The 26,614-nt window shown below is 40.5% G+C and overlaps 1 protein-coding gene across 2 annotated transcripts in view; it reads left to right on the top strand.

Annotated features, from left to right (window-relative positions):
- The window catches only part of LOC143863801 (nicotinate phosphoribosyltransferase 2-like), a 78,404-nt gene that overhangs the window by 26,813 nt on the left and 24,977 nt on the right, over positions 1–26,614 (top strand). Inside the window, exons 6-8 of one of the 2 annotated variants that reach the window (XM_077374567.1) lie at positions 9,189–9,264; positions 13,540–13,641; positions 14,492–14,659. In XM_077374567.1, the coding sequence (XP_077230682.1) occupies positions 9,189–9,264; positions 13,540–13,641; positions 14,492–14,659 (346 nt within the window). The remainder of the gene's footprint in view (positions 1–9,188; positions 9,265–13,539; positions 13,642–14,491; positions 14,660–26,614) is intronic. The other variant, XM_077374568.1, reaches the window with a different exon arrangement.

Below are 26,614 nucleotides of genomic sequence, written 5' to 3' on the forward strand. Positions count from 1 at the left end.
ATCCAAAAGATACGGTTCAAATTCATGCATCCAATGTATATACTCGGGTCAAAGTGTTATCAGCACTACTGTATTTTGATGAGGGCACTCCTCACTTTATTAAAAGTACGGTATGGCCCGCACCATAGGATGATCCAAACCGTCCATTAGATGGGCCACACACTAAATAGGTTGTGCCCCTTAAATCATTTCCATAGGTTGATCCTAACTCTCTGATCCGAATGTTTGAGGTTTGATACCCTTTATAGATCAGAGAGTTAGGATCAACCTATGGAAATAATTTTTGGGGAACAACCTATTTAGGCTGTGGCCCATCTAATGGACGGTTTGGATCATCCTATGGTGCGGGCCATACCGTACTTTTAATAAAGTGAGGAGTGCCCTCATCAAAATACAGTAGTGCTGATAACATTTCCCTATATATATATATATATACTATGTATATGTATATATATAAATCAATAACATAAAAAGGTCATCAAGTATATACATATGGACCTAAAAATAAAAATCCTAACAATAGTCCTCATGGTTATTTTGCATGTCCAGGGCATAGGAATAATAGGTGTGAGTATGATATGATAGAGGAACAAGTCATAATATCAATAACATTAATATCATCGTTATTATAGAGTCAATCATCACTTGCCTTGAGTCTTTCGTGAGTGAAAAGAGATAAGATACCAAGCTCTAGGTGTCACTCGGAAGACAGCTTATAAACATAACTTGTCAAAGGTGTCAACCCAATTATCCTTGGTGTTTCAAATATTTCTTTATTTCTCTTTGTTCCTCTTAACCTACTTCTTTCCCCCTTGATGTAATTTCCCTAACTTACTCCAACATATTACCTAAGTCATTCTTTTCATTCTAAAAGTCCCCTGTTTAATCTTACATGATATTTATGATTTGAACTCATCAACCTAACCCTCTTTAAAATTCTATACACAGATTATTTTCCAAAAGATTCAAGTTTGGCAATAAAATTTTCACTTAAAAGATTGTTTTTACAAATAGTCAACCTAACCCATATATTCAAGTTTGAAAATTCCACATTATCTATATCCAAATCACTATTATTTCATACATGAGAGGGCTATTTTTTTCACATCAAATCAGAAAGGGATATGATTTTTTCACCTCCTGTAAGATTATGCGCCCCCTTTTAAAGTGATTTGATGGCAAAAAACGTTGAAGTCTGCCACAATTCATGTTAAGAGGGGGCACATAATCCTACAGGGGGGTGAAAAAATCATCACCCAATCAGAAAATAAAAACTGATTTGGTGTAGACTGTGTAGTTATCAAAATGTATTGAGTGCTGGAATTAGCACTTTGTCACATAAAATCAGAAAAGACAAACTGATTTGGTGTAGTTATCAAAATAGATTTTGTGCTGAAATTGCCAGTTTTTCACTTAAAATCAGAAAATACAAACTGATTTGGTGTAGTTATCAAAACGGATTTTGTGCTGAAATTAGCAGTTTTTCAAATAAAATCAGAAAAGACAAACTGATTTGGTGTAGTTATCTAAACGGATTTTGTACTGAAATTGGTAGTTTTTCAAATAAAATAAAAAAAGACAAACTGATTTGGCGTAGTTGTCAAAACGGATTATGTGCTGGAATTGGCAGTTTTTCACATAAAATCATAAAAGACAAACTAATTTGGTGTAGTTATCAAAACGGATTTTTTTGTGGGATTTGTGAATAGGGTTTGGGTTTTGGATCTTGTTAAGTCTCAAATTACAAAGAAAAATTCAAGTTTTAGGGACTTACTTGTAACGAAGATCGAATCGAAGAAAACCTAGCTCCCGCTTTCTCTTCTCTTCTTCTTCTTCTTCTTCTCTCCTCTCAGTTTTGCAGAGGGCTCGCGCACAAAGTAGGGAAAAACCCTTGACTTTGGGGTTTTTATAAAAGGGAAAAATACAAGTACACCCCCTCAACTTTCTGAAATTTTCAACGAAAACCCTGACTTTTCGAAGTCATCAACAACACCCCCTTAGTTTTCAATAATGCTTGTTACGTGACGGGGTGGACGAGAATGAAGAAATTGTCAGGGGGTGTCTTTGATGAATTTTGAACTAGCGTGAAAAGTCAGGGGCTACTTCATGGACGGTGAAAAGTCAGGGGGTGTCGTTGATGACTTTGAAAAGTCAGGGTTATCAGTGAAAATTTTGGAAAGTTGAGGGGGTGGATCTGTATTTTTCCTTTATAAAATCCTCCTTTGTGGTGTTTTAGGTTGTTCCTAATTAGGACTCTTAATTTTAGTCTATTTCCTATTCTAATCCGTCCACAAAAAGTAAGTCCATTTTAATTTAGGTCTCTTTAATTCTTATCTTTTATTTAAGTGAGAAAATAATGAAAATTAGATTTTGTGGCACATATGGCCCACTTACTACTTATAGTAAAAACGGATTTATTATTTATAGTAAAACAAAATTTACTATTTATTATAGTAAATTCGGACTTACTATTTATAGTAAGTGTAAATCCGATGGTCCAAAATGCTCCAATCGAAGATCTAAACCGTTGATCTTCAATCGGAGGATCTACGGCCAAGATTTACCTTAAAATCATTAATTTTCCCGATCCTTGGTGGGACTGTGTTATTAGAGAGAACATGACCTTGGATAGGAGAGAATGGAAGAAAATGATCCATGTAGACGAACCCAACTAGTGTCAGGATTAGAATTAGTTAATTTGAGCCGGGTAGATCCTTTCACCTTCTTCATGAAAATTTTCTAAAGGATTCAGTAGCCGACCCCAACTAGTTTAGGACAAAGGCTTAGTTGAGTTGAGTTGAGTTGTATCCAGGAACTATTAATTTTGATTCTATTAATATGATAGTTGAAAATGACAAGAAATGGCATGATCATTAGCTTGCAAAACATATTACATGTCTATATTTAGAATGAGTCTTACTGTTCCCGGCATGGGCAACAATGCATGTCACTAGATATTTGATCTTGTTAAACATTTTAGATGAATTTCTTGCTTATTTGATGGTTTCTAAATGTGCATTTTATTTGTTATCATTCTAGAATTTTCTGAAGTTTCATCTTAAAATTTTCATCGACCTCCATAAACTTTCATGTTTTTTACAAGATTTCCATGGACTTCTACAAGCTTCCGCTTCTATGGGGATTGGTGTTCATATCAAAACCGTTGTATGAATAGTTGGAACAGGGTCGATCATTATCCAAAAGTAGGCCCGAAAGCAACCGAAATACCATGTTAAGATCAATAGTGGACCTTATATAAGTAGGGTTTGGTGGGCCACTTCTAATGAAAATGTGAATAATGTTTTTAGGACAACAACATATAAGACACCTTTTTATTTTATTTTGGGCTACTCCAAAATGACAATGAGGATTTATTAATGTTGACATAAGGGCTAAAACTGATCCTATACCAATGGGTAGGATTAAAATAGGGTTTTAAGGTGTTTGAACTTATGCATATGAAGTTTTGATGTAATTTTTAATAGAGTAATGAATAGTTACGAGTTTTTTCCTTTGGGTTTTGGGTTTTATCCTTTTGATCATGTTTTGATCAAATCTATTGTCATTTTATCTCCTTTTGCATTACGTATGAAGATCCATCAGATATTTGTGTGATTGTTCAATTCTCTTGATTTTTTTTTACATTTTTTTGCTTAGTAAGTGGTTATTTTGTATTTTTTCTTGTTTCTTCAATTATGGTGCAAATGCATCAATTAATTGTTGATTTGATGCATTTGAACATGGAATAGGGCATGAATTTTTATTTTTCATAGATTTATGGTTTTGAAATTTTGAAAAAAAAGTTATGTTTTTGAATACGTTAGCTTCTAATTTTATTAGAAGTGAGTTCTTACTCAATCTACTGATAATGAATCATATTTTTTAGCTTTAAATTAAGGGAAAAATACATATAGACCCCCTCAACTATCTGACATTTTCACTTCTAACCCTATAGTTTCGAAGTCACCAACGACACCCCCTGAACTTTATGGCATATTTTAAGTAGACCCCCTCCATTGACGATCCGTCACTTTAACCTGACGGAATGACTTAAACTAACCCGGGTTAATATTTTGCGGACAGAAATACCCTCCTCACTGGTTTTAAGCCATTTGCCATGGGATTAGGGTTACGCCATTTCCTTCCAAGCTTGTTTCTTCCTATCCTCCTCAATGGCATCAAGTGGCTCTTCTTGAAGACTTTCCCCACCACAGACAACCAAAACCCACTCCATGGCTACATCAAACCCCACATTTCAAGAAAAAAACATTGATAAAGACGAAAAAGCCCTAAAATATTAGCGTTTATGTGCAAAGCATGATAATGATGTGAATGAAGACAAATAAAACCCCTACATCGAGAGTTTGTGCTGATAAATGAACGAGGGTTTGAATCAAACCCTAATTTTCAGTTTTCAAGTATAAAAACCCTAACTTTTAGTTGGGGAAGATGAGGGCATTATAGTCATTTTCTGCTCTCCGTCCATTCCGTCACGTTAAAAAAACCCAACGAAACTTGAGGGGGTGTCGTTGGTGACTTCGAAACTATAGGGTTAGAAGTGAAAATGTCAGATAGTTGAGGGGGTCTATCTGTATTTTTCCCTTAAATTAATTATTTTATTTTTTAGAAAATATTTTTAATGGCCTTTTTTTTAGAGGGCGAGCCTTGGCGCAACGGTAAGGTTGCTCCATTGTGACCTGGTGGTCACGAGTTTGAGTCACTGAAACAGCCTCTCTGCAAAGCAGGGGTAAGGCTGCGTACATCTAGCTGTCCCCAGACCCCGCAATGGCGGGAGCCTCGTGCACTGGGCCGCCTTTGTTTTTTTCCTTTTTAATGGTTTTTTTTAGAAAATACTTTAAAATTATGGAAAAACTATAATTAAAAAATATGGGAAAAAACTACATTTGCGAAGAAAAAAAAACTTAACACATATGCTTGAGTTATTATTTCCTGATCTACCGATTAACGGAGTCAGATTTTTTTATTTTAAAATTTGATTTTTTTATCTATTTAGAAAATCCTTTAAATTTCCATCATTATATTGTATGTCTTCATTATATTATACTTTCTTTGTGAAATTAATCAGTGCAATGTCTTTTTTCCTACATTTTGAATTTAATTGAAGCATAAGTATATGTGATTGCGTACATTTTCAGTTTAGTATGGGCCTTACTCTTCCAGACATGTACAACAATGCACTTCATTAGGCGCTTGATCTTATTAACCATTATGGATGATTGTTCTGCTTATATGATGGGTTCTAAGCGTGTATTTGTGCTTATTCTACCAATTTTTGAAGTTTTATCTTAAAATTTAATCATTTGCATGCATTTCATTTTACAATATTTTCACTGAAATCTATTACCGAAGCAATCAGGCCATGTTTTCATTTTTATGGTGACCGACATGCATACTGAAGCTGCCATTTAATACCTAGAGCAAATTTACTTGCATCAAATTGGTATCAGAGCAAGTTCAATGTGGATTATTGTTTGAGGATTACTATGATGACACCAACGAAGGCTATTGATCCACATGAAGGCTTGAATTGGAGAAAATTCTCCAAAAGGGGCCGTAGATGCTAAATCGACGTGGATTCACCGCGTGCAGGGAATCAAGAGAACAAAGTTGTTATTAATGGGGAGTTGAATGAAGGAGAGTAAACTAACAACAACCCTTTTTATCAACCTGGGGCTCTGACATGTGAAGTTTGAGGTCGAGAACATGATGGGGATGAAGGACAAAATTATGACAAGGATTGAACTGTTCGAATGCAATTACAGAATTGAGATTCAGGAATAATAGTGAGAATACCTGAATTTTGTAATAAATTGTGTAGAATTTCTCTTCATGAGGATCAAAGATAAAGTATTTGTTGATTCAAAATACACTCTTATCACCTTTAAATATCATCAATGAAGAAAACCGATGACGATCTAATAATTTCCAAAGAAGGTGTACTTTATGAGGAAACCTATGTAATCTTATTAGAGATAAAGCATCTAATGGAAATGTCATTTCAAGAGAAATGGTGGACCACAGACAACTAAAAGAAGAATACCCTCAACCCTACAAGATCAGATGATTCATAAAGACTGTTGATGTAATTATCACTGCTCTTTTCTTAGTTTAGTTTTCTATTGGACCCAAGTACAAATAGGAATTTTGGTGTGATATAGTCCTGATGGATGTGTGTCACAAATTCGCATCAGTGCATGAAACGGTTCAACAGCATTCAATGAATGGCATTACAGTCCATGTGCCAAGAGCAGTTCGCGATAGGGGTGCAACTTGGGTCGGGTTCAACCCGAAAAAAGGTCAGGTCAGGTCGGGTTGGGGTTGACTTTTCCCAACCCAGGTTGAGTTCGGGTTGAGGGTTTGTGCTATTCGACCCGGGTGAAACCTAACATTTTTTATGAATGTTTTTTTTGTAAGCTTAAAAACTCGGGTTGGGTCGGGTTAAGTCGGGTTGAACTTGGGTTGGGTCGGGTTGAACCTTGTCGGGTTAGGTCGGGTCGGGTCGGGTTGAACCTCGCCGGTTTGGAAATCGGGTCGGGTCGGGTTGGAAAAAAGGGTTCCTTGGGTCAAGTCGGGTTGGCCTCAACCAACCCAACCCGACCCTAGTTGCACCCCTAGTTCGCGAGCAAATAGCACAGCATCTCACAGGTACAATAGTCGGGCACAGTGGTCCACAAGAGAATGGAGCAATCCGTATGGAAAATGATCCAGAAATAAATCTGTTCTCTAGCAAATCAGCTTCATTATAGTGAAGAGAAATGGGCAGAAATTGGATTTTAGGGTGGAAATTAGAGTTTCAAATGGTGAAAAAGGTTGAAATTAGATTTGAGAAGGTGAATTTAGGGTTTCAAATTTTAGAAGGTATGGTTTGGGGGTTGGATCTGTAGCTCAATTGGCTAATCTCAATCTTGAGATCATAGGTTCAATCCCAGCTTACCTACCCAAAAAAGGTGGGATTTAGGGTTTTGAAAGAGAAATGGGGGATATAGGGTGTATGTTTCTTAGTTTTTTTTGTGGATGGGAACATAAATTAGGGTTTTTGAATGGTGTACAGAAGGAATTAGGGTTTTTGAATGGTGTACAGAAGGAATTAGGGGTTTTGAATGGTGTACACAAGAAATTAGGGTTCTTGTGCTTGAATGTTCGGATTACAGATTTAGGACAACAATTCGATTAGTGAGAAAGGTAATTATGTCAAGGCCTCGACGACTTCGATGGAGGCATGGTTTTAAATTTCTTTGAAATTTCCCTGAAACAACCGTAATATTTTCCATTTCCATCCCCACTGAAACGAAATCTACATGATTTCCTTTTATGTTATTATTTTCCTAAAATTTTGACCAAAATTCATGATATTTTTCCAAAATTCAACCAAAATTCTTGAAATTCGACCAAAATTCCCAATATTCAACCAAAATGGTCGGAGCGACAGAAAACATGGAAAGATGGTATTATTTGCATTTCATTTTATTCAATTTCATTGATGCAGAGAATGATATCTCGTAGGCAACATCATTGTACTTTGCTTTGCAAAGTTCAATGATGGCATTATTTGCATTTTAATGATGGCATTATTTGTATTTCATTTCATTAATATGGAGAATGATATTTGGTAGGCAACATCATTGAACTGCACAGCAAAGTAACTCTGTCTTATGCATGGGGTATCATATTGGCGTGGGACCAATAATACCTCGTAACTCTATGTGGTATTGACATAGAGTCGAGGTGATTAAGCCAATATGGATGTCTTTCTTGCTTATTTGATTAATTCTAAGTATGTATTTGTGCTTATTCTAGCATTTCCCAAAGTTTCACCTAAAATTTCATCATTTGCACATATTTTTTTGAAAGATTAAAAAATTTCATCATTTGCATATGTTTCCATACTTTTCCGTGATTTTACAAGATTCCCTCCGAAATTTCTACCGAAACCGAAATGCTTCCATTTCCGACCGAAACCAAAACTGAAATTTGAAACCTTGGATAGAGGAGAAGACAAGGTCCAAGGTGTGACGTCTTTGATAGTGAAGAAGGCAATTATGTCTAAGGTATCAGAGTTTATGGACAAGAAGACATATGAGAATTTTGTGGAGGTGCAACCTCCCGACTTGATGCTTTTATATATAGTGTGTTGTAAATATTTACAACTGATGCCATTAAGGCCATCCCAGATGTACGCTATCCTAATAACACGAAATAAGCCTACTTAAAGGAATTATGTCAAATTTAAATATTACTCAAATATAAACTATCTAACTCTTGACCATATTGTAAAGAAAAACTCAAAATATAAATATATGGGTTACTGAGCATATATACATATGCATAGAAAATAATGCAGATCTTGCAGGGTGGATGAATTGTAGGGTTACTGAGCTCTGATACCATGTTAAGTAACCAACTTCTTTAAAAGAAGCTTAAGCTGTTGGAGAAAGGCGTTATTTATCTTTTATACTTTAACACTCCCCCGAACGTGTGGCCCACTTGGCAAACACGTGGCACATGTGGTCCCACTTTAGGCCGACCATCGCATGTGGATTTTTACTATCTGGGAGGTTTGAACTCGAGACCTTTGGCTTTGATACCATGTTAACTTACCAACTTCTCTAGAAGCTTGAGCTTTTGGAGAAGTTGGTAAGTTAACATATGTCATTAGAAGCTTTCTTGGATGATTTTCACAAAACATTTCCACTGTTTGTAGTTTGTCATATCCTAGGTACTGGAAATTGACCTGGAATAATTTTATGATCATTCATTTAGTTAATTGTAAATTTTTGGCAGATTTCACCTTAATTTTAAGGAACAAACATATTTTCAGACTATTTATGCTTTATTCATTACTGCTCATTGATTCTAATTTATATGAGAAAAGTAAAGGAATTATAATTTTGAACTAGAACTTTCCTGATATATTTCTAGTTTGTTCCGAAACAAAGTTGGTCTTTTTCAAAATGTTTGAGGTTCTAATGCTGTACTTTCATAACTTCAGGTATTGTTAACTTCATGGTTCAGAATTCAATGCCTTTGTTTATCATAACTAATTTGGCATTTGTTATGTGACTCCTTGTTTTCGAGTATATTCATTTTAAGGATCAGATAATGTTTTATTGATCTTCTGATTAAACTTTGAGTGCTCTCATGTCTCTATCTGTGTCCTAATTTGACAGCAACGTTGCAGCTGGAAAGTTATTTGGCATACCACTTCGTGGAACACATTCTCATGCTTTCGTTACCTCATTCATGGTTGGTAATTTTTTTTTTTGAATGGCCATTCTTGGTTGGTAATTAGCACCTATATGAAAGCCTATCAAAGTTAAACCATATTTTCTAGGCAGATGTTTAGAGTGCTGACATAGTTAACATTTCTATCATCGACATGGTCAATGTCTTCTAACTTGCTTAGACTGTACCTTCTCTATAGTAATGCATTTGTGCTTGGCATGATGTTAAAGTGTTCACCTTCCGATGGTGGTTACTGTAGGTGGCACTTGAATAATGTGGGATCCAATGGCAGTTTCCAACAGAAATAGTTGGGTACAATTAGTCCTTTTTAGTCGTTCTCACTCGATCGTTTCTCAAGGTTAATGCCAGTCGTGTACGCTAGTTGTGGCAATGCTAGATGAAATACCAGTTGGAGGAACCAAAGCAAGTGAAATGATACATTAATGGTCCTTGGTCTGCAGAGGGAGATGTACCGTGGTTCATCAGCTAGGGGAGGAAGTAAAGCTCAGGTCATTCCTCTAGTATGAGCCATTTTTCTGAAAGAGATGGAACTTTTTTTCCTTACCTTGATGGGAAATATACTTGGTCTAATGTCTAAGACCCCTAATCCTTCATAGGTTAGATAGTTTCCTGATCCTTCTGTCCCCTGATGAGGAAGAAAAATCCCCAGAACTAGTTCAGCATATTCTCACTAGGGCAACCTCTGTAATCCACCCTCATGCTTAGTAGACATCCCATTTCAATGTATGGCCATTGAGCTCCGTTAGACCATAAGCAGGGCTGGACTCCAACAATCAGTTTTCTTCTCTACCCTAATTGCGTGGAGGTACCTTCATTCCTATTTCTATAAATATGCAAAGGATCAATAGCCAGCCTAATGCATATCTAAATGTGATCCCTTTTTTTAGTAAGGCTACTTGGCTCTGTTAGACCTAAAACAAGGTCCGCCCAACTAATCCAGGGTCTTTTCCATACTAATTGCGCTGGGTTGCTTTACCTCTCAGCTCTAAAAGGAATATATATGATCAACAACCAGCCTAATGTGCATCCAAAATTCAAAATAACCCCCAAATCCTAGATCCAAGAAATCTATCGTGATCAGATCAGACCCGTAGGGCCTTATATATGCCTTCTAACTCACCTGGTCCCACCTACACCAAATTCCTAGATTTTTACAAGACTGTCAGAATAGGCCAGTCATAGCAATAGCAATTCCATGATCCCATAGGATACTAAAATTTGACAAAAAAGAAAAAGAAAATACCCAAATGGCCTTGATGGAAATAGAAAATGCCAAGCTTTCATAATTATTTCAATTACTAAATTAGCTATTGGGTTAGCCCTATTTGAGCCTGGTATCCATTTTTGGAGAAAAACTACCTAGCTACCCATGAGAATCTTAATCACTAAGAAAATCACATAACATAAGTGTCCCACTTTTGTAGTGTGATTTTTTCCCATTCTGGTCGAGCCTAACATAAAAATAATTGTTTTGACCATTGATATAACGCTTGACAATATCCTATCAGTTACAAAAAATCTTGAGAATGGGATTGACTCTCTAGCTTAATGGTCAAGGCTTTGCTTTTTCGACCTAGAGGTCAGAGGTTCAATCCCAGCTTACCTACCAAAAAAAAAAACTCTTGAAAACCCTCTAAGAACTATCTTTGGCAAAATAATTGTTTTGACCATTGATATAACGCTTGGCAATGTCCTATTAGTTATACACAAAAATTTGTGAAAACCCTCGAAGAACCATCTTTGACCAAAATGCCCTGTAACTTTCCAAAGTGACCAAACTATTCTTCGACACTGGCTCGAACATCAAGCCACTTCTCTTAGTCCTACAGATCCCACCCTTTATGAGCTCAGGTAGCCATCTTTTCCAAGATAAAAATTTTAACTATTAAATATCAGCCCTAAACTCATATCATTTATTCTAATCCCAATAATTGAGATTGTTAAAATAAAATAAGAAGCAAAGGAAGTGAATTGAGGATAATAACAAATGGAGAAGAGAGAGGAGCAGTGTTTGAAGTCGTGTGCATTTCATTCTCACAACTTTTCTCCTCTTGTATTTGTTCACTTCTGATTATCACATGCAATAACAATGTCATCACATGCACTATCCACACAATGAGAATAAAAAATTTCTTTAAAATAACTACATAGTGATCCACATGACTCCTGCAAGACCCATATTGTGGTGTGAAACAACCAATTACTTCAAAAGCTTAAGCCATTGGAGATGGCATTATTTAATTTTTCATACTTTAACACTCCCCCTCACGTGTGGCCCCTCTTTTTAGGGTTGGCCTACACGTGGCACATGTGACCCCTCTTTTTTGGGTTGGCCATTACATATGGATTTTTAATATCAAGGAGTTTTGAACCCAGGGCCTTTGCTCTGATACCATGTGAAACAACCAATTGCTCCAAAAGCGTACTCCATTCGCTACGCTCATGGCAAACAGAGTCTCCCTAGCAGACAAGTACTCCATTCGCTACGCTCATGGCGGAATTGTCCTTTTGATTTCTTTTCATTTGTGGTTCCCTTCCGTTGAAACAAGTGTTAAGGGTACCAGAGAGAAAAATTGCCTTCTTGTCTCAAATTTTGTGCAGTAGTTAATTACCCTGTGCACCTTAGGCCATTCAACTGGAGAAGGCATATTTAGTTCCATTTGAGATAGCGTGTTGTGCATTAAAGTAGTTCCTAATTTGCTTCATGCTAGTCTTGAATTGAAGGAACCAACTTATGGATTGAGTAGCTAGATCTGTGTAATGTGTGGACTAGGGCTGCACATGGTTCGGTCCGGTTCGGTTTTGGGGGATTTCTTGAACCGAACCGATGCCATCGGTTTGGAAAATTTCCAAACCGTAACCGAACCGTTTGGGGGTCAAACCGAACCGAACCAAACCGATCTTGACCGGATCAGTTCGGTTCGGTTCACGGTTTATCCAATTTCCTTGAGTTGGATTGCTGCTACTTTTATGCCTTATTTGGATTACAAGAAAAAACATTTTTGACAAAATTTTACATCAGTTTACACGATTTAGGGGGTATGATATATTCAAGCATATCGAATGCAGAAAAAGGGATGGATATTCAAGCATACCTCAAAGAGTAGAGATTTGAGAGAAAAATCCGAATCAAATGCTAGGGTTTTGCCGTTTCGCAGATCGAATGTGCAGCTACCGAATCAAATGCACAAAATCCTTCTTTCGCGAATCAAAAGCACAAAATCCTTCTTAGGCTAGGGTTTTTCCGTTTTGGTCAAGAGAGAGTGGAGATAGAGTAGAGATTTGAGAGAAAAATCCGTCAGCTAGGGTTATGAGGTTATCCCTTTTTAGTTTTCAGCGTGTAATAAGTTATTCTTTTGGTCTTTGGTGTTATATTTCCGCCCATTTATTTACTTGGAACCACCCATTTTGGTCGGTCTCTTCTCTTTCCAGTTAAATACATTAGATTTGGGTGTGCCAAGTAAAGAAAATTGATATATATATATGATTTATAACAAACAATAAAAAAATGGCAAAAATACCATCAGTCCATCGGTTCTGTTCGGTTTTTCCGGTTGAAATTTTTCCTAGACCGTGACCGAACCGATCCAAACGGTTTATGGAAAACCGAAACCGTGACCGAACCAATGCCACTAAAAACCGAACCGAACCAAACCGAAAGGCCTGGTTCGGTTCGGTTTATCGGTTTAGGCGGTTAAATGTGCAGCCCTAGTGTGGACTAATTGCCAACACCTAACGTATGGCTTATCTGACTATCATTATGTGTTATCAGGGAACTTTATCTATCACTTTTAGTGGGAAACTATTCCGTGATTTCTCATATCAGATCTGCCCAATATGACACCAGTGTTTTAACAGATACTTGTTCATCAACATCCATATCTCATCTTTTGCTTGGTATCAATTTTTCTTAAGGTCATGTTCTGAGAGGATGTATCAATCATGGGACAGCGGGGGTTGATTTATGTTACAAGTTACACTATCTTGATGGTATTCTTGTTACCAGGGCCTTTGGTTCATTTGTCAAGGATTTTTCTTCCTTTCCTGTCTCTAAATGAAATTACATCACCTATTGGGACAATGTCAAACTGCAAGTATTTTTCTCTAAACTGCTCTTTTGGTTACACGTCATTTCCGAAAATTTAATGTTGTTTTTTTGCTAGTCGCATACGGTATTGGCTCTTCAATTGTCAGGGTACTGCGCAAATCTATTTTTAATTTCTTACCACGTGAAATCATGTCTATCTACTTGGCTAATTATCAAGTGGTTTGTAGGGCCCTGATGAGATCGTGGACAAAGCACTGCGTAGTTCCGATGGCTCAGTTACTTGTGAGGATTTTGTTAGTCTAGTGCAGACCTGGCTAAGTAAACTTCAGGTGATTGGCAGTCTCCGTTTGCTTCTCTTATCTTCTTTAGTTTTTTAACTGTATAGACTACTTATTGGATCTTCCATTCACTCTAACAACTTCCTCCTTACCCTGTCATGTACAAAATGTAAAATACGAGGGTCCTGGTAATTTATTACCCCCATAATAAGTTTCTCCAACCCCAAGAATACAACATATCGGAGGGTCTACTTTATGTGTCTGTGTTACTTTTGTACCTAGCATAAGTAATCTATAATTAAGGCATAAATCATGTAAACAATTTATTAGAATACGGAAAAATGTTCACACATGCATACACGTACTTAATTGCATATCCACTGTCAATTCTTTACTTAACATTACTTGTCCGTATGTAGCAGCTGTAATAGATGCATGTATTTTCTCCTTGAAACTAGTAACATGCAAAAATATAGGTACAGGCCACCTGTGTGGTGCTCCAAACCAGTCATTCAGGGCCTACTATAGATGTGCCATGCCGAAAACTTTCTTCATACATATGATTCTAAGCCTCTGGTTTTGGAGACTTTTCCCACTGAATGTGGGCCATGCCTTTTTTGTTCTTTTGCTGTTCATTTACACTGGTGACCATTCTTGACAGTGCCTCTCTTCATTGTTCTTGTAGTGAATTTGGAATCTTTTGTCTGTTTTAATTTGTTTTCACAACCCTTTTTAAACAAAATTTGTTGGTACCATCAAACTGAAAACTGGTCTCGTTTTTTTAATATGATTCCAACTTATATCTTTTCTGGATATGGCTGCCTCAGGCAAGTACTTTGCCACTTCACCTGGGAGTTAAGACCACATGATATTTTGTATTTGTGGACTCATTTATTTGTAGGAGCTGCTTGTGAGTTCTTTTAATAGAATCATATCTATGCAAGCTTTTCAGTGGTCAAATTCATTACGTGGCATTTTTGGTGAGACAAACCAAAGTGAGCTGGCAGCGTTTACCTCATATGCGTTGGCATTCCCAAACAACTTTCTAGCCCTTGTAGACACATATGATGTAAGTGAAATGTTATTTCATTCCACGTTTTCTAATATCTTCATTGCTAATGTGGACATATTTTGCATTATTCTTGATTATTCTTGTACTCTGTAGTGATCACTTGTTTTGTGTAGCTTCAAGCCTGAGGCCATTTGCCTCTTCGTTACTTGCCTCCAATTGTTTATGCCATTTTTTAGCTTATCATAAAGCATTGCAAAATCAAAAAGGCTCAATTTTTAAATCGTAGTCTTGTGCCGTACATCACATAATGGTATTATCATTTTTGCAATTTCCTTAACTTTATTTTCATTAATATACATTTATTTAACATTACCATGAATAGAGAAGTTACGATATTAGAAAAACCTTGCTACCAAACACTAAGATTGACTTCGATTTGAATGGTTTCAAGTCAAGCTGACCCACTTGAGTCATGAGTTGTCTCTGTAGGCAGTAGATGAAGTTATTGTCACTCTATGTTGCCTACAAATACGTAGAATAGTCATTTTATTCATTTATACTCACGTGTAATATGTTTCCACTAGAAAGAGTATTTATTTAACTTCACATACGATTGCTAAAGTGATATTAAGAGAGGAGACTATATGAAGACAACCCAACTCTCTCCCCCAATTCATGAATCCCATTTGCCTTCTCATCCATTTCTTACCCTTTTCATATATTCTCTGGGCGGACATGAGAAGATCCAAGACTCCTTGCAGACTTGTGAACAGAAAGAGAATGTTCAAGAAATCAGATCTAGGAGGAATGGGGATTAAATCAGCCTATTCAAGTGGACAGATACATGAGGAGAAACCCAACCATATTGTCAGATTTCATCCCCTTGGGCAAGAAAAGTTCAGCTCTATATGGATCTGGTTCCTATACCCTTTGTGAGTTTTGAGGGTTTCTCTAATACTCTTCATGAATGTTGGGAGTTTCCTTAATACCCTTCGTAGGGTTTAACTTTTGAGGGCCTTTCAAATGCTTTTTGTTGGTTTTTTATGTGGGGGTTTGAATCTGAACTTGATGGGTTTTCGAAGGATCGCTCGGAAGAATTATGACACCCTATCATTTCAAAAAATAAAGAATTATAATACCCTAGATCTATTTCAGATCAAGGGGGTGATCTGACTTCTTCCATCTTGGATCCTTTTATAGAAAATTGAGAATATCATTTGGAAATATCTTGTGACTGATATTGATTCCCTTTGTGGTGATTTGAGCTACTTAAGATAATCTTGAGTCATTCGCAAGGCTTTGTGTGGTGGATTACTCCTCTCTCTACTGCTGATTTGTGTTATTGTAATTTTATTTCAGTAATCACCATTTATTACTTGTCTATTTCTCTCTTTTCTTGATCTATCATGGGGGCCTCTAGTGATAGATTTGATTTCTTATCTGTTAAGATCAATGGAACCAATTATTTCCTTTGAGAATTTTATTTTCTCGTATTCGTTTAGAGAAAGAATGGTAGATGGATCTGATAAAAACAACCATCATCCAAAAATGAGTGTTTCGGTAGAAGATGAATAACGCAAGAGCTATTGTGTGGATTATGAATTCAGTAATGCCTTTAATGGCTTGAATCTCCCGCCATATCAGACATGCAAGAAGATCGTTGATTAGGGGATTACTTACTCACCTTGTTTCTTTGCATCGTCTTCAGTTGATGTTCAGTTAAACAATATTGCATGGTCTCCAGGGCATGGAGGTATTGCTTATCCACGATGTTTTAAATTTCGATTTTGGTTACCACATGATGCAAAAACACGTTTCCGTTTCAATTGAAAATTTCGGTGGAAATCATGTAAAATCACAGAAACATATGGAAACATATTCAAAGGATAGAATTTTAAGATGAAACTTCATGAATTGCTAGAATAAACCCGAATACATACTAAAACCATCACATAAGAAAGAAAGTCATTCATAATGGTTTAATTACTACAAACACCTAGGGACATGCGCAACAACACATGTCTAATAATTCAGTACATACCACATTTCACATGTAATTCAAATAAATATGTATGCATAGTGCATGTGGGCATTAAAAAATTAGTGTCCATATTAAATTACAAAATCGCCACAATTCTCTTAAGTGGGCCCTACATCCTAAAAAGAGGTTTAAATGTAGGTGGTCCCACTTGAGCCCAAATGGGAGGTCCACTAAGTGGCAAGCCCAAGGGCCACCATTTCAAGTACAACTCACCACCACTAAAACAAAAACAAAGAGGTAGTGGGACCCACAACCACTTACACCACTATGCAAGTGGTTGTGTGGGTAGTTATTGCATGTGGGAGTAGTATATAATGGGTCTTTCCTCTCTTTTTCAAGGGTAGCAAAAAAAAGGCAAGCAAGGAGAGAAAGCAACAGAAAGAAAAGCAAAGGAAGAAAAAGAAGAAGCCAAGAGGATCCCAGAGAAAACAAATCAAGAGAAGAAAAACTCTCCTCCCAACTAAGCAATAAAGTACTTGAGGAAATTCTCCGCGAAGATCAAGCCACCACAAAGGCCCTTCATTGGAGTAAATTCGCACGCCTTTAGAACCGATAAAACACGAAGCCCGGAGTGAAGCCTACACATCTTCAAATATTGAAGAACGAGAATTATGCTACGAAAGCCCTCGTCTTCACCAAATTCAACTTTGTATTCAACACTTTGATCGTTATCCAGAGATTGTAGAAAGTTGTACCATTTTTTTTATTAATTAGAATTTCTTTGTAATTTGTCCTCGAATTTTTGTGTTAGTGAATTCACGCGAAATTTGCTGTCGACAAATTTCTGGCACACCCGGTGGGACCTCTTTCTCCTCTCATCTTTCGATCAAACCAACTTTCAACTACTCTTAAAGACATTCAAATGGCCGGAAAGAACGGAGACTCTTCTACACCAGCTTCAACCGCCGGGGGCAGGAAGATTAACGCGCCCAGCCCGTCTTCGTCCACCAACACTCCCGTTGGCCCCACAACGCGTGCGAAGACGATGGCGGGACTCTCCCAACTCATGGAGCCTGTCGATTATGTCAAAGGACGACCAGTGGCGAGAGTTGTCTCTAGTCTGAGGACCGGATCCACATCTGCGTCCTCCCCATCTCGAGGAAGCTCTCCCATCTCCATCTAACACGCGATGATGGTTGACGCCACCACCCTCGAGGAGCAGGTCACCGCATGGCTGAACAACTTGAACGACTCAACAAGGCAGTAGAGGAAAAAGACCTTCAAATCGCCGGACTCATGAACAGGCTCGAGTCGACCCATCACCAAGAATCAAGCGTAGACCCATCCCACCTGCCGGGATTCACCCTGCAAGTGGAGGCCTCTAGCGCCAGACGACAACAACAACAGTAGGCAAGAGCACGCTACCCTACTATGAACACTCCTACACTAAATCTTCCCCAGGCCTCCGTGGCCTCGCTGTCGGTTCAACAACTTCAGAACGTGATAGCAGACACCATCCGTGCCCAGTATGGAGGGGCTCCTCAATCTTCACTAGTTTACACCAAGCCGTACACCCAACGCATCGAGGAGTTACGCATGCCCGTCGGATACCAACCTCCTAAGTTCCAACAGTTTGAAGGGAGGGGTAACCCGAAGCAACACGTTTCCCACTTCGTGGAGACGTGCACATGGTCAAACTGTTCGTCCGCTCCCTTCGTAGCAACGCGCTCGACTGGTACACACACCTTGAGCCTACTTCCATTGACAGTTGGGACCAACTCGAGCGCGAGTTCCTCAACCGCTTCTACAGCACCCGCAGGACCGTAAGCATGGTGGAGCTCGCTGCCACTCGACAGAGGAAGGACGAGCCCGTCATTGAGTACATCGAACGATGGAGGAACCTGGCCTTTAACAGTAAAGACCGTCTCGCCGAACAATCGGCGATTGACATATGCATACAAGTTATGCATTGGGGTCTTCTTTACATCCTCCAGGGGATCAAGCCCCAATCTTTTGAAGAGTTAGCCACCCGAGCTCACGACATGGAGCTCAGCATCACCACTCATGGAGATATTCGCCTGTGGATCTTCGTAAAGATAAAGAAAAGAAAGAAACAAAGAAAGAAGTAAAGACCTCAAAAACGAAGGAGGTTATGAGTACTACCACCAATCTGATCAAGATTGGCAAGAAGAAAGAGAAAGTTGAGTCTGCTTCAACTCAAGATAAAGGGAAGGCCAAGATGAGCCTTAAGAAGCTGGAACAAAAACAGTACCCTTTCCCAGATTCTGAAGTCTCGGGAATGCTCGATGAACTCCTCCAACACAAATTGTTAGAGCTACCGCCATCGAAGCGGCCCGAGGAAGCAGGACGGGTCAATGATCCGAAGTATTGTTGCTAGCATTGAGTAGTCAGCCACCCGATCGAGAAATGCTTCATATTAAAGGAAAGGATAATGGAGCTGACTCGCGATGGGAAAATCGACCTCGGCTTAGATGACGGCAGTCGTCTTTGGGCCCTTTGATCCGACCCATCTTTTGGCATCGCCTCCCAATCCAGCACCACCCCATCAAGGTATAGGGATGTCATCAACTTCGTTACAAAGACGGTGGCACACGAGGCAAGCTCGCCCCCACTCCTCAAGTGAACAACCTTCCCAAACTAGGGGCATCACTCCATTGCCACAACAACAGGTGCCCGTGGATGATGAAGGATGGACAGTCATTCCTCGTAGAAGATGTCTGCCTCCCCGACGACCTATCATGCCTCATCAACACCCAAGACGGACACGAAGGAGGACTCGGACCAACATGAGGCCGAGGAAGAGAAAGGCAACAAGGAAGAATGCGGTGCCTCGAATGCCACCTGCCGACCCACAAGAGATATTCCAACAACCTCCCCGTAGGCTAGTCACCCTATTGGAGTTCATGCCTAAAGAATTCCTTCCAGAAGAATGTGTAGCAGTTAACGTTGTTACTTGCTACGCTGTTTCCAACGAGAGCGTGAACCAAGACGCTTCTCTAAATGACGATCCTCAAAGTGACACTCCTCAGAGCGACACTACTCAAAGCCCCGAAAAAGAGGAGCCGCTTCTTGAAGCCAATGAGATGGCCAAACATCTTGACGAAGTTCCGTCTCACCTCAAGCTTTCCACTACCTTGCAACTGCCCAAGGAGGCTCACGTTGCTTTAACTAACCTGGAGCAGTACGTAGGAAGGGCACCCACAGACGAGGATTCTAAGGCACATACTTTTTTCTTCGCCACCATCACCTTCACTGACGAGGATCTCCAGTTAGGCTCACGTCCTCACAACAGGCCTTTCTATGTCACTGGATACGTGGGAGAGCATAGAGTCCTACGTATTCTTATTGACTGTGGCTCGGCTGTTAACATCATGCCTTTGGAGACATTAGAAGGAGTTGGTCTCTCTGTCAATGACCTGACTCGAAGCAAATTGGTGATTCAAGGCTTTAACAACGGATCACAACGAGCGCTTGGCATGATTCGCCTAAAATTCACAATTGGTGAGCTATTCTCAACGGCGTTGTTCCATGTGATCAAGGCCAAGACATCTTACCACCTCCTACTCGGTCGACCATGGTTGTACGAGGCCGGAGTAGTACCATCTTCATGGCACCAATGCTTCAAGTATAGCCAAGACCGGATTCTAAAAAGAGTTATTGCAGAGGAGCAACCATTCACCAAGGCAGAGGTCCACTATGCTGATGCCAAGTTCTACTTAGAGAATGAGACGGTCGTTGAAGCTTTACCAGCCTCTGTACCCAAGACCAACTAACCAAAGAATCAGCCAAAGGTGGAAGCAAAACGAGCAACACAGCCTCCTTCCTCTTCTTAGCCAACAAAGAAGGACCTTGAACCTCCATCAACTCTAAACTTCAATTGCGGCATCCGTAGCATCCCCTAGTCTTGTCTTCCATTACGTCCCACAATCCCAACGTAAGGAAGGGCAAGCTTGATTCATCTTGACTCCTAAAGTTGATCGGGTCCTCTCCAAAGTGGATGTCACAACAGTTCAGCAGGAATTTAACCTCCCGTCACCCAACTCACCGAGACGAAGGTTATCCAACATCCTCTTCTCAAACTTCCGGGCCTCCCCACAAGCGGTTGAGCCTTCTATGTCAAAGATGCCAATCAACAAGTCAACCGATAATCGGAAAGACAAGATGGCATGGATTGACCCCAAGGTAGAAAAGTTATTCCATGCAGCTGGATATGGGAAGGGATAGCCAAAACAACTTGGAGATCTCCCATCGGATCAAGAGCTTTACTGCCTTACCAAGACACAGCTAGATCTTGTGAGAGCTGGCGAAAGAATATCCCCCTCCAAGGCCGGTATCGGTAATCATATGTCAATTCCTATTCGAGCCTTGAAACGAGATAAGAAAGCAAATGTCCAACATATCACGGTCGAGGCTGTCGAAGACTCCCAGATGGATACCCCCACCCAAACTTGCACTTCTGTCTTCGATCGTATTGGAGAAAAACCACATCGTACTTCGGTGTTTGATCATATGGGTCAATAGAACATCACCATGGCGGCCCACCCTGCTTCGTCCTCTCGTACCCGTATATGCGATCGTCTATGCCTCCACAATGGCAAGGAAAGATCAGACTCACAGAAGACTAAGAGAAGGCGATGCCGACAAAGGACGAGATCCATCGCCCAAAAATCCAAGAATGATCCACAGAGCATCATCCCTTCAAGGATGAATCGCCAAGCTATCTTGGAGGTTTCCATGGATGGCGCTTTGATAGCAAGAAATCACACTGTCGTCCACACAAACCTACTTTTTAGCATTGTGGTCAAGGATGTTAAGGCATGTGAGGATAGAGACGTTGCTGAAGTCCATCATAACACAGTCAAGGAGGCCTCTGACAATGAAGACTGGGAAGGACTTCAAGATGCTTCGCCCACCTTTGAAGAAGGGGGGCAAGCCACCGTGGACGAGCTCAAACAAGTCAATCTCGGTACCGGAGAAGATCCAAGACCTATCTTCGTCAGTGCCTTACTAACATCAGAAGAAGAAGCCGAATACATGAAGCTTCTACTCAAGTTCATGGATGTTTTCGCTTGGAGTTACAAGGAGATGCCCGGACTCAACCCAAAGATCCAGTGCACCACTTGGCTGTCAAACATGACGTTCGCCCAATTAAGCAAGCTCAATGCTGATATCAGCCAGAGTTAGTACCACAAATCGAGGCTGAAGTCAATAAGCTTGAAGAAGCCGGCTTTATCCGAGAAGTGAAATATCCCACATGGATTGCAAATAGTCCCGGTCAAGAAGAAGAATGGACAAATCCGCATTTGCGTCGACTATCGTGACCTGAATCAGGCATGTCCCAAAGACGATTTTCCTCTGCCTATCATGGAGCTCATGGTGGATGCGACTACAGGGCATGAGGCTCTCTCCTTCATGGATGGCTTCTCTGGTTACAACCAAATCCGGATGGCACCTAAGGATGAGGAGCTCACCGCTTTTCGCACTCCAAAAGGAATCAACTATTACAAGGTCATGCCCTTTGGGTTCAAGAACGCGGGTGCCACATATCAGCGTGCCATGCAGAGGATCTTTGACGACATTCTCCAAAAACCCGTGAATGCTACGTTGATGACCTCGTGGTAAAACTAAAAAGAAAATGGACCACTTGAGGGACCTTCGTTTTGTCTTTGATAGACTAAGGAGATACCAGTTAAAGATGAACCCATTGAAGTGTGCATTCGGAGTTACCTCGGGAAAATTCCTTGGATTCGTAGTCCGTATTCAAGGTATCGAAATAGATCAAGCAAAGATTGTTGCCATCCAAAATATGCCAGAGCCTCGATCTATTCATGACTTAAAGAGCCTACAAGGTCGGCTTGCATACATCCGAAGGTTTATCTCCAACCTCGCAGGACGGTGTCACCCCTTTACCAGGTTGATGAAGAAAGGTGTGCCATTCAAGTGGGAAGAAGCTTGTGAGAACGCCTTCCGCAGCATCAAGGAATACCTCCTCAAGCCTCCAGCCATAGCCGCACCAATCCCAGGGAAGCCGTTGGTCCTCTATATTGCAGCACAAGACAGATCTCTGGGTGCCCTTCTTGCTCAAACCAATGATGAGGTGAAGGAGAACGCCCTCTACTACCTTAGTCGGACTATGGTGGGCGCCGAGTTGAACTACTCTCCGATTGAGAAGATGTGTCTTGCTCTCATCTTCACAACAAAGAACCTCTGACACTACATGTTGGCTCACACAGTCCACCTTATCTCTAGAGGTGATCCGTTGAAGTACATCATGTCAAGACCAGTACTATCATGGAGACTAGCTAAATGGGCATTACTTCTCTCAGAGTTCGATATCATTTACGTCCTACAAAAGGCCGTCAAAGGACAAGGACTGGCAGACTTCTTAGCTGATCACCCGATTCCAGCAGATTGGGAGTTACAAGAGGATCTCCCGGATGAAGAAGTCTTAGTTGTGGACCTTCTGCGATCATGGAAAGTCTTCTTTGACGGGGCTGCTCGAAGAGACGGTGCGGGTGCTGAGGTTGTCTTTGTCACCCCACAAAAGGATATTTTGCCTTTATCGTTCGTCCTCACCCATACATGCTCAAATAATGTTGCCGAATACCAAGCCCACATCATCGCCTTGGAGATGGGCCTAGAGATGAAGCTCCCTCAACTCAAAGTATATGTGGATTCCAAGCTTGTCATCAACCAACTCTTGACGAAGTATGATGTGCGCAAGGCACACCTCGTGCCTTACCATTGTCGTGCTACACAACTCATGAGACAGTTGATGACATCACGATTTGGCACATTCCAAGACATGAGAACAAACAAGCCGACGCTCTAGCTAGCGTGGCCGCCACGATGGCCTTACCTCCATATGAGACGAAGATGGTTCCCATATGTCAAAGATGGGCCGTGTCGACACCTCTTCCCCCCATCGAGGTTGAGGAACAAATAGAGAGTGTCTTTGTCTTCAACACTGAAATTGAAGATTGGAGACAACCCCTCATTGACTTCTTAGAGCATGGAAAGCTTCCAGAAGACCCCAAGCACAAGACAGAAATTCATCGCTGTGCTCCACGTTTCTTCTATCACAAGGACCAGCTATATCGACGCTCATTCAACGGAACTCTCTTGACATGTATTGGAGAAGGAGAAGTTGATGAAGTCTTGCAACAGGCTCACTCCGGTGTATGTGAGGCTCACCAGTCAGGACCAAAGTTTCATGAGAGGATCGGGTACTATTGGCCCAATATGGTGAAAGATGCAATGCAGTTCGCTAAGAGATGTAAGCCTTGTCAGTTTCATGGGGACTACATACGGTAACCACTTGAGCCGCTCCATCCTATAGTGGCATCGTGGCCATTCTACAACTGGGTCTTCGACGTGGTTGGTCCATTGCCTAAGTCTTCGAAGCAACATCTTTACATCTTGGCGGCTACTGACTACTTCTCCAAATGGGCCGAAGCCGTCCCTCTTAAGGAGGTAAAGAAGGAGACTGTTGTCCAGTTCATTAAGAATCACATCATCTTCCGATATGGCATCCCTCGCTTCATCACCACTGATAATGGGAAAGCTTTCAACAACAGCTTGATGAACCAACTCTGCCTTAAATTCGGGTTCAAGACAAGGTACTCCACCATGTACAATGCACCTGCCAACGGCTTGGTGGAGGCGTTCAATAAGACCCTCTGCAAGTTGCTCGAGAAGGTTATCTCTAAGTCAAAGAGGGACTGGCATGAGTGGATAGACGAAGCATTGTGGGCATATCGCACTTCATGTCGGAATGCCACGGGGTTCACGCCCTACTCTTTGGTGTATGGGGTTGAAGCAGTTCTTCCATTGGAACTCCAAATCCCATCTCTACGTATTGCCATCCAAGAGGGTCTCACTGAAGTTGACAACATTAAGTTGCGACTCGCTAAACTTGAGGCATTGGACGAGAAGAGGTTGCAAGCACAAGAAAGGATTGATTGCTACCAGAGAGTCCGACCAAGTGTTTCAAGAAGGCAAGTTGGTCCTCGCTGTAAGACGACCCATCATTCTTTCTCGACGCTCAGGCAAGAAGTTCGATCCAAAGTGGGATGGGCCACACGTAGTGAAGGAAGTCTACAGTAGTGGTGCCTACCTCCTCATCACTCCCTATGGGCTTCTCCTCGGACCCATCAACGGAAAGTACCTCAAAAGATACTATCCCTAGGAGCATGACACTCCATGTCGCACGGGCCTCAACTGCATGATACTCCTGGCCCGCACGAGTGTAAACTGTGAACGGCACACACGCACAAAAAAAATATAAATTGTACTACTCCTGGCCCGCATGAGTATAAACTGTGAACGGCTGAACGAAAAAAAAAAATTGTCTTACATTTGTTCATCAAAATTATGAAACAAAAAGAAAGGAAACTAATAATGTCATTAAATATATATATATATATATATATATATATATGTACAAGGCTGTCATGATGAATGAGGAAATAAGGAAGTAATGGGAATACAAACTAATATCCTATCTATGTCTAACATCTCCAATCACTGATCCTAAGCCACGTCCGTCTGTGATCAATTCTTCTCTCAGTCGATTACAAGACTCAATCTCCATCTGATCAGCCAATGGTTTAGATTCAATCTCAAGTTGTCGCTTTACAAGGGATAGCTTCCTCGTTGCTTCATTCATCCTCTCTTCGATCTCTAGAAGTCTCACAACAACCTCTGCCTTCTCTTGTTGGACCTACGCGATCTCAGCATTTAGACGTTCCTCCTCCTTGGACAAATTTACCGCTGTCTTCTTGTCATCATCCGCTCGCACGCTATGAGTAGTGATCGCACATTCACATGCTAAAATCTCTGTGGAAACAGATCCCAGTTGTCTCTGTTTCTCCTCTGGCAATAAAATCTGCATAATAGCCTCGCTTCTTTTGAGATAATCGTCTATGTGCCTCAAGTAGTTAACCATAGCATTGGTGAAATGGGTTGGGTCCACCTGAAATACTTGCTGGAAGCAGGAACATATGTCAGGAAGCTCCTTCTCATATTGCTCGCGCATCTTCGAAAGGCCAAGACCAAGCATTCGATTAATCACTTGTGAAGCGTACTACCCCGCAGCAACTCTCAATATGTCATCTGCAATTGAGCGAATAGAGGTGGGATGATATGATCCAGTTACTGTAGAGACATCTATACCACCCGGTACTCTGTCTTGCTGGTGGCGATAAATGTAGTGGAGCTGACGGCAACAATGGCTGTAAAGTCTCCATAGCTGTCTGATTGTTTGCACCATCTTTATCAACCTGATCCTGCTTGACGATGTCTTGAGGATGTCCACCTGTGGCCTCTACATGAGCCATTACATTTTCTATCCCAACCGGAAGAAGAGCTGAAGTTGAAATGTAATCTGAATCCAAGTCATCTGCTAGGTCGTCCAAGTCTATTGCATCACCAACTCGCCCGGCTACTAGAAACAGTTCCATGAGCTCAGCCTCTGGGATAGAAGGAAAATCTAAAAAGAGAAAGGAAAAAGAGAAAAGAAGGGACAAATAAAGATCATGGTGTACATCATTACAAGCTCAATGATAAAATAAAAAATGAAATGACAAAAAATATAAACTTACTTTTATTCCTGGTAGTGGGGGACATGTTAACGTCACCATGGTTGGCACCAGCTGCCGAGGATCCAGCTCCCTCTACAATCATTAGTTGTTGATTCTGTATGTGTACCGACATCTCTGGAGGATTTGCAATCTGAGCCTTTTTTTGTCCAAGCTCTATCCCTCGTTGACGGGACCTTTCCATTGCCGAAGTGATCTCCTGCTCTTTTAGTACCGGTGGCCTTCTAACTTGTTCAGCTGGGGCTTCACGAGACTCTACTCGGTTTGGGTGCTCAAAAACTCTGGTCGACTGAGTGCGTGAAAGCTTAAGCTTCAAAGGCCTCTGTTCTTCCCCCTCTCCTAAGGGTTTGGATGGCCTCTTTGTGTTCACACACTGTGGTACTTCAGTAGTTGAGATTCCCTTGCAATAAT

This window comes from Tasmannia lanceolata, unplaced genomic scaffold, assembly GCF_043159265.1.
Source record: "Tasmannia lanceolata isolate RefF3 unplaced genomic scaffold, GAP_Taslan_0.1 ptg000044l, whole genome shotgun sequence".
NCBI classification, from domain to species: domain Eukaryota; kingdom Viridiplantae; phylum Streptophyta; class Magnoliopsida; order Canellales; family Winteraceae; genus Tasmannia; species Tasmannia lanceolata.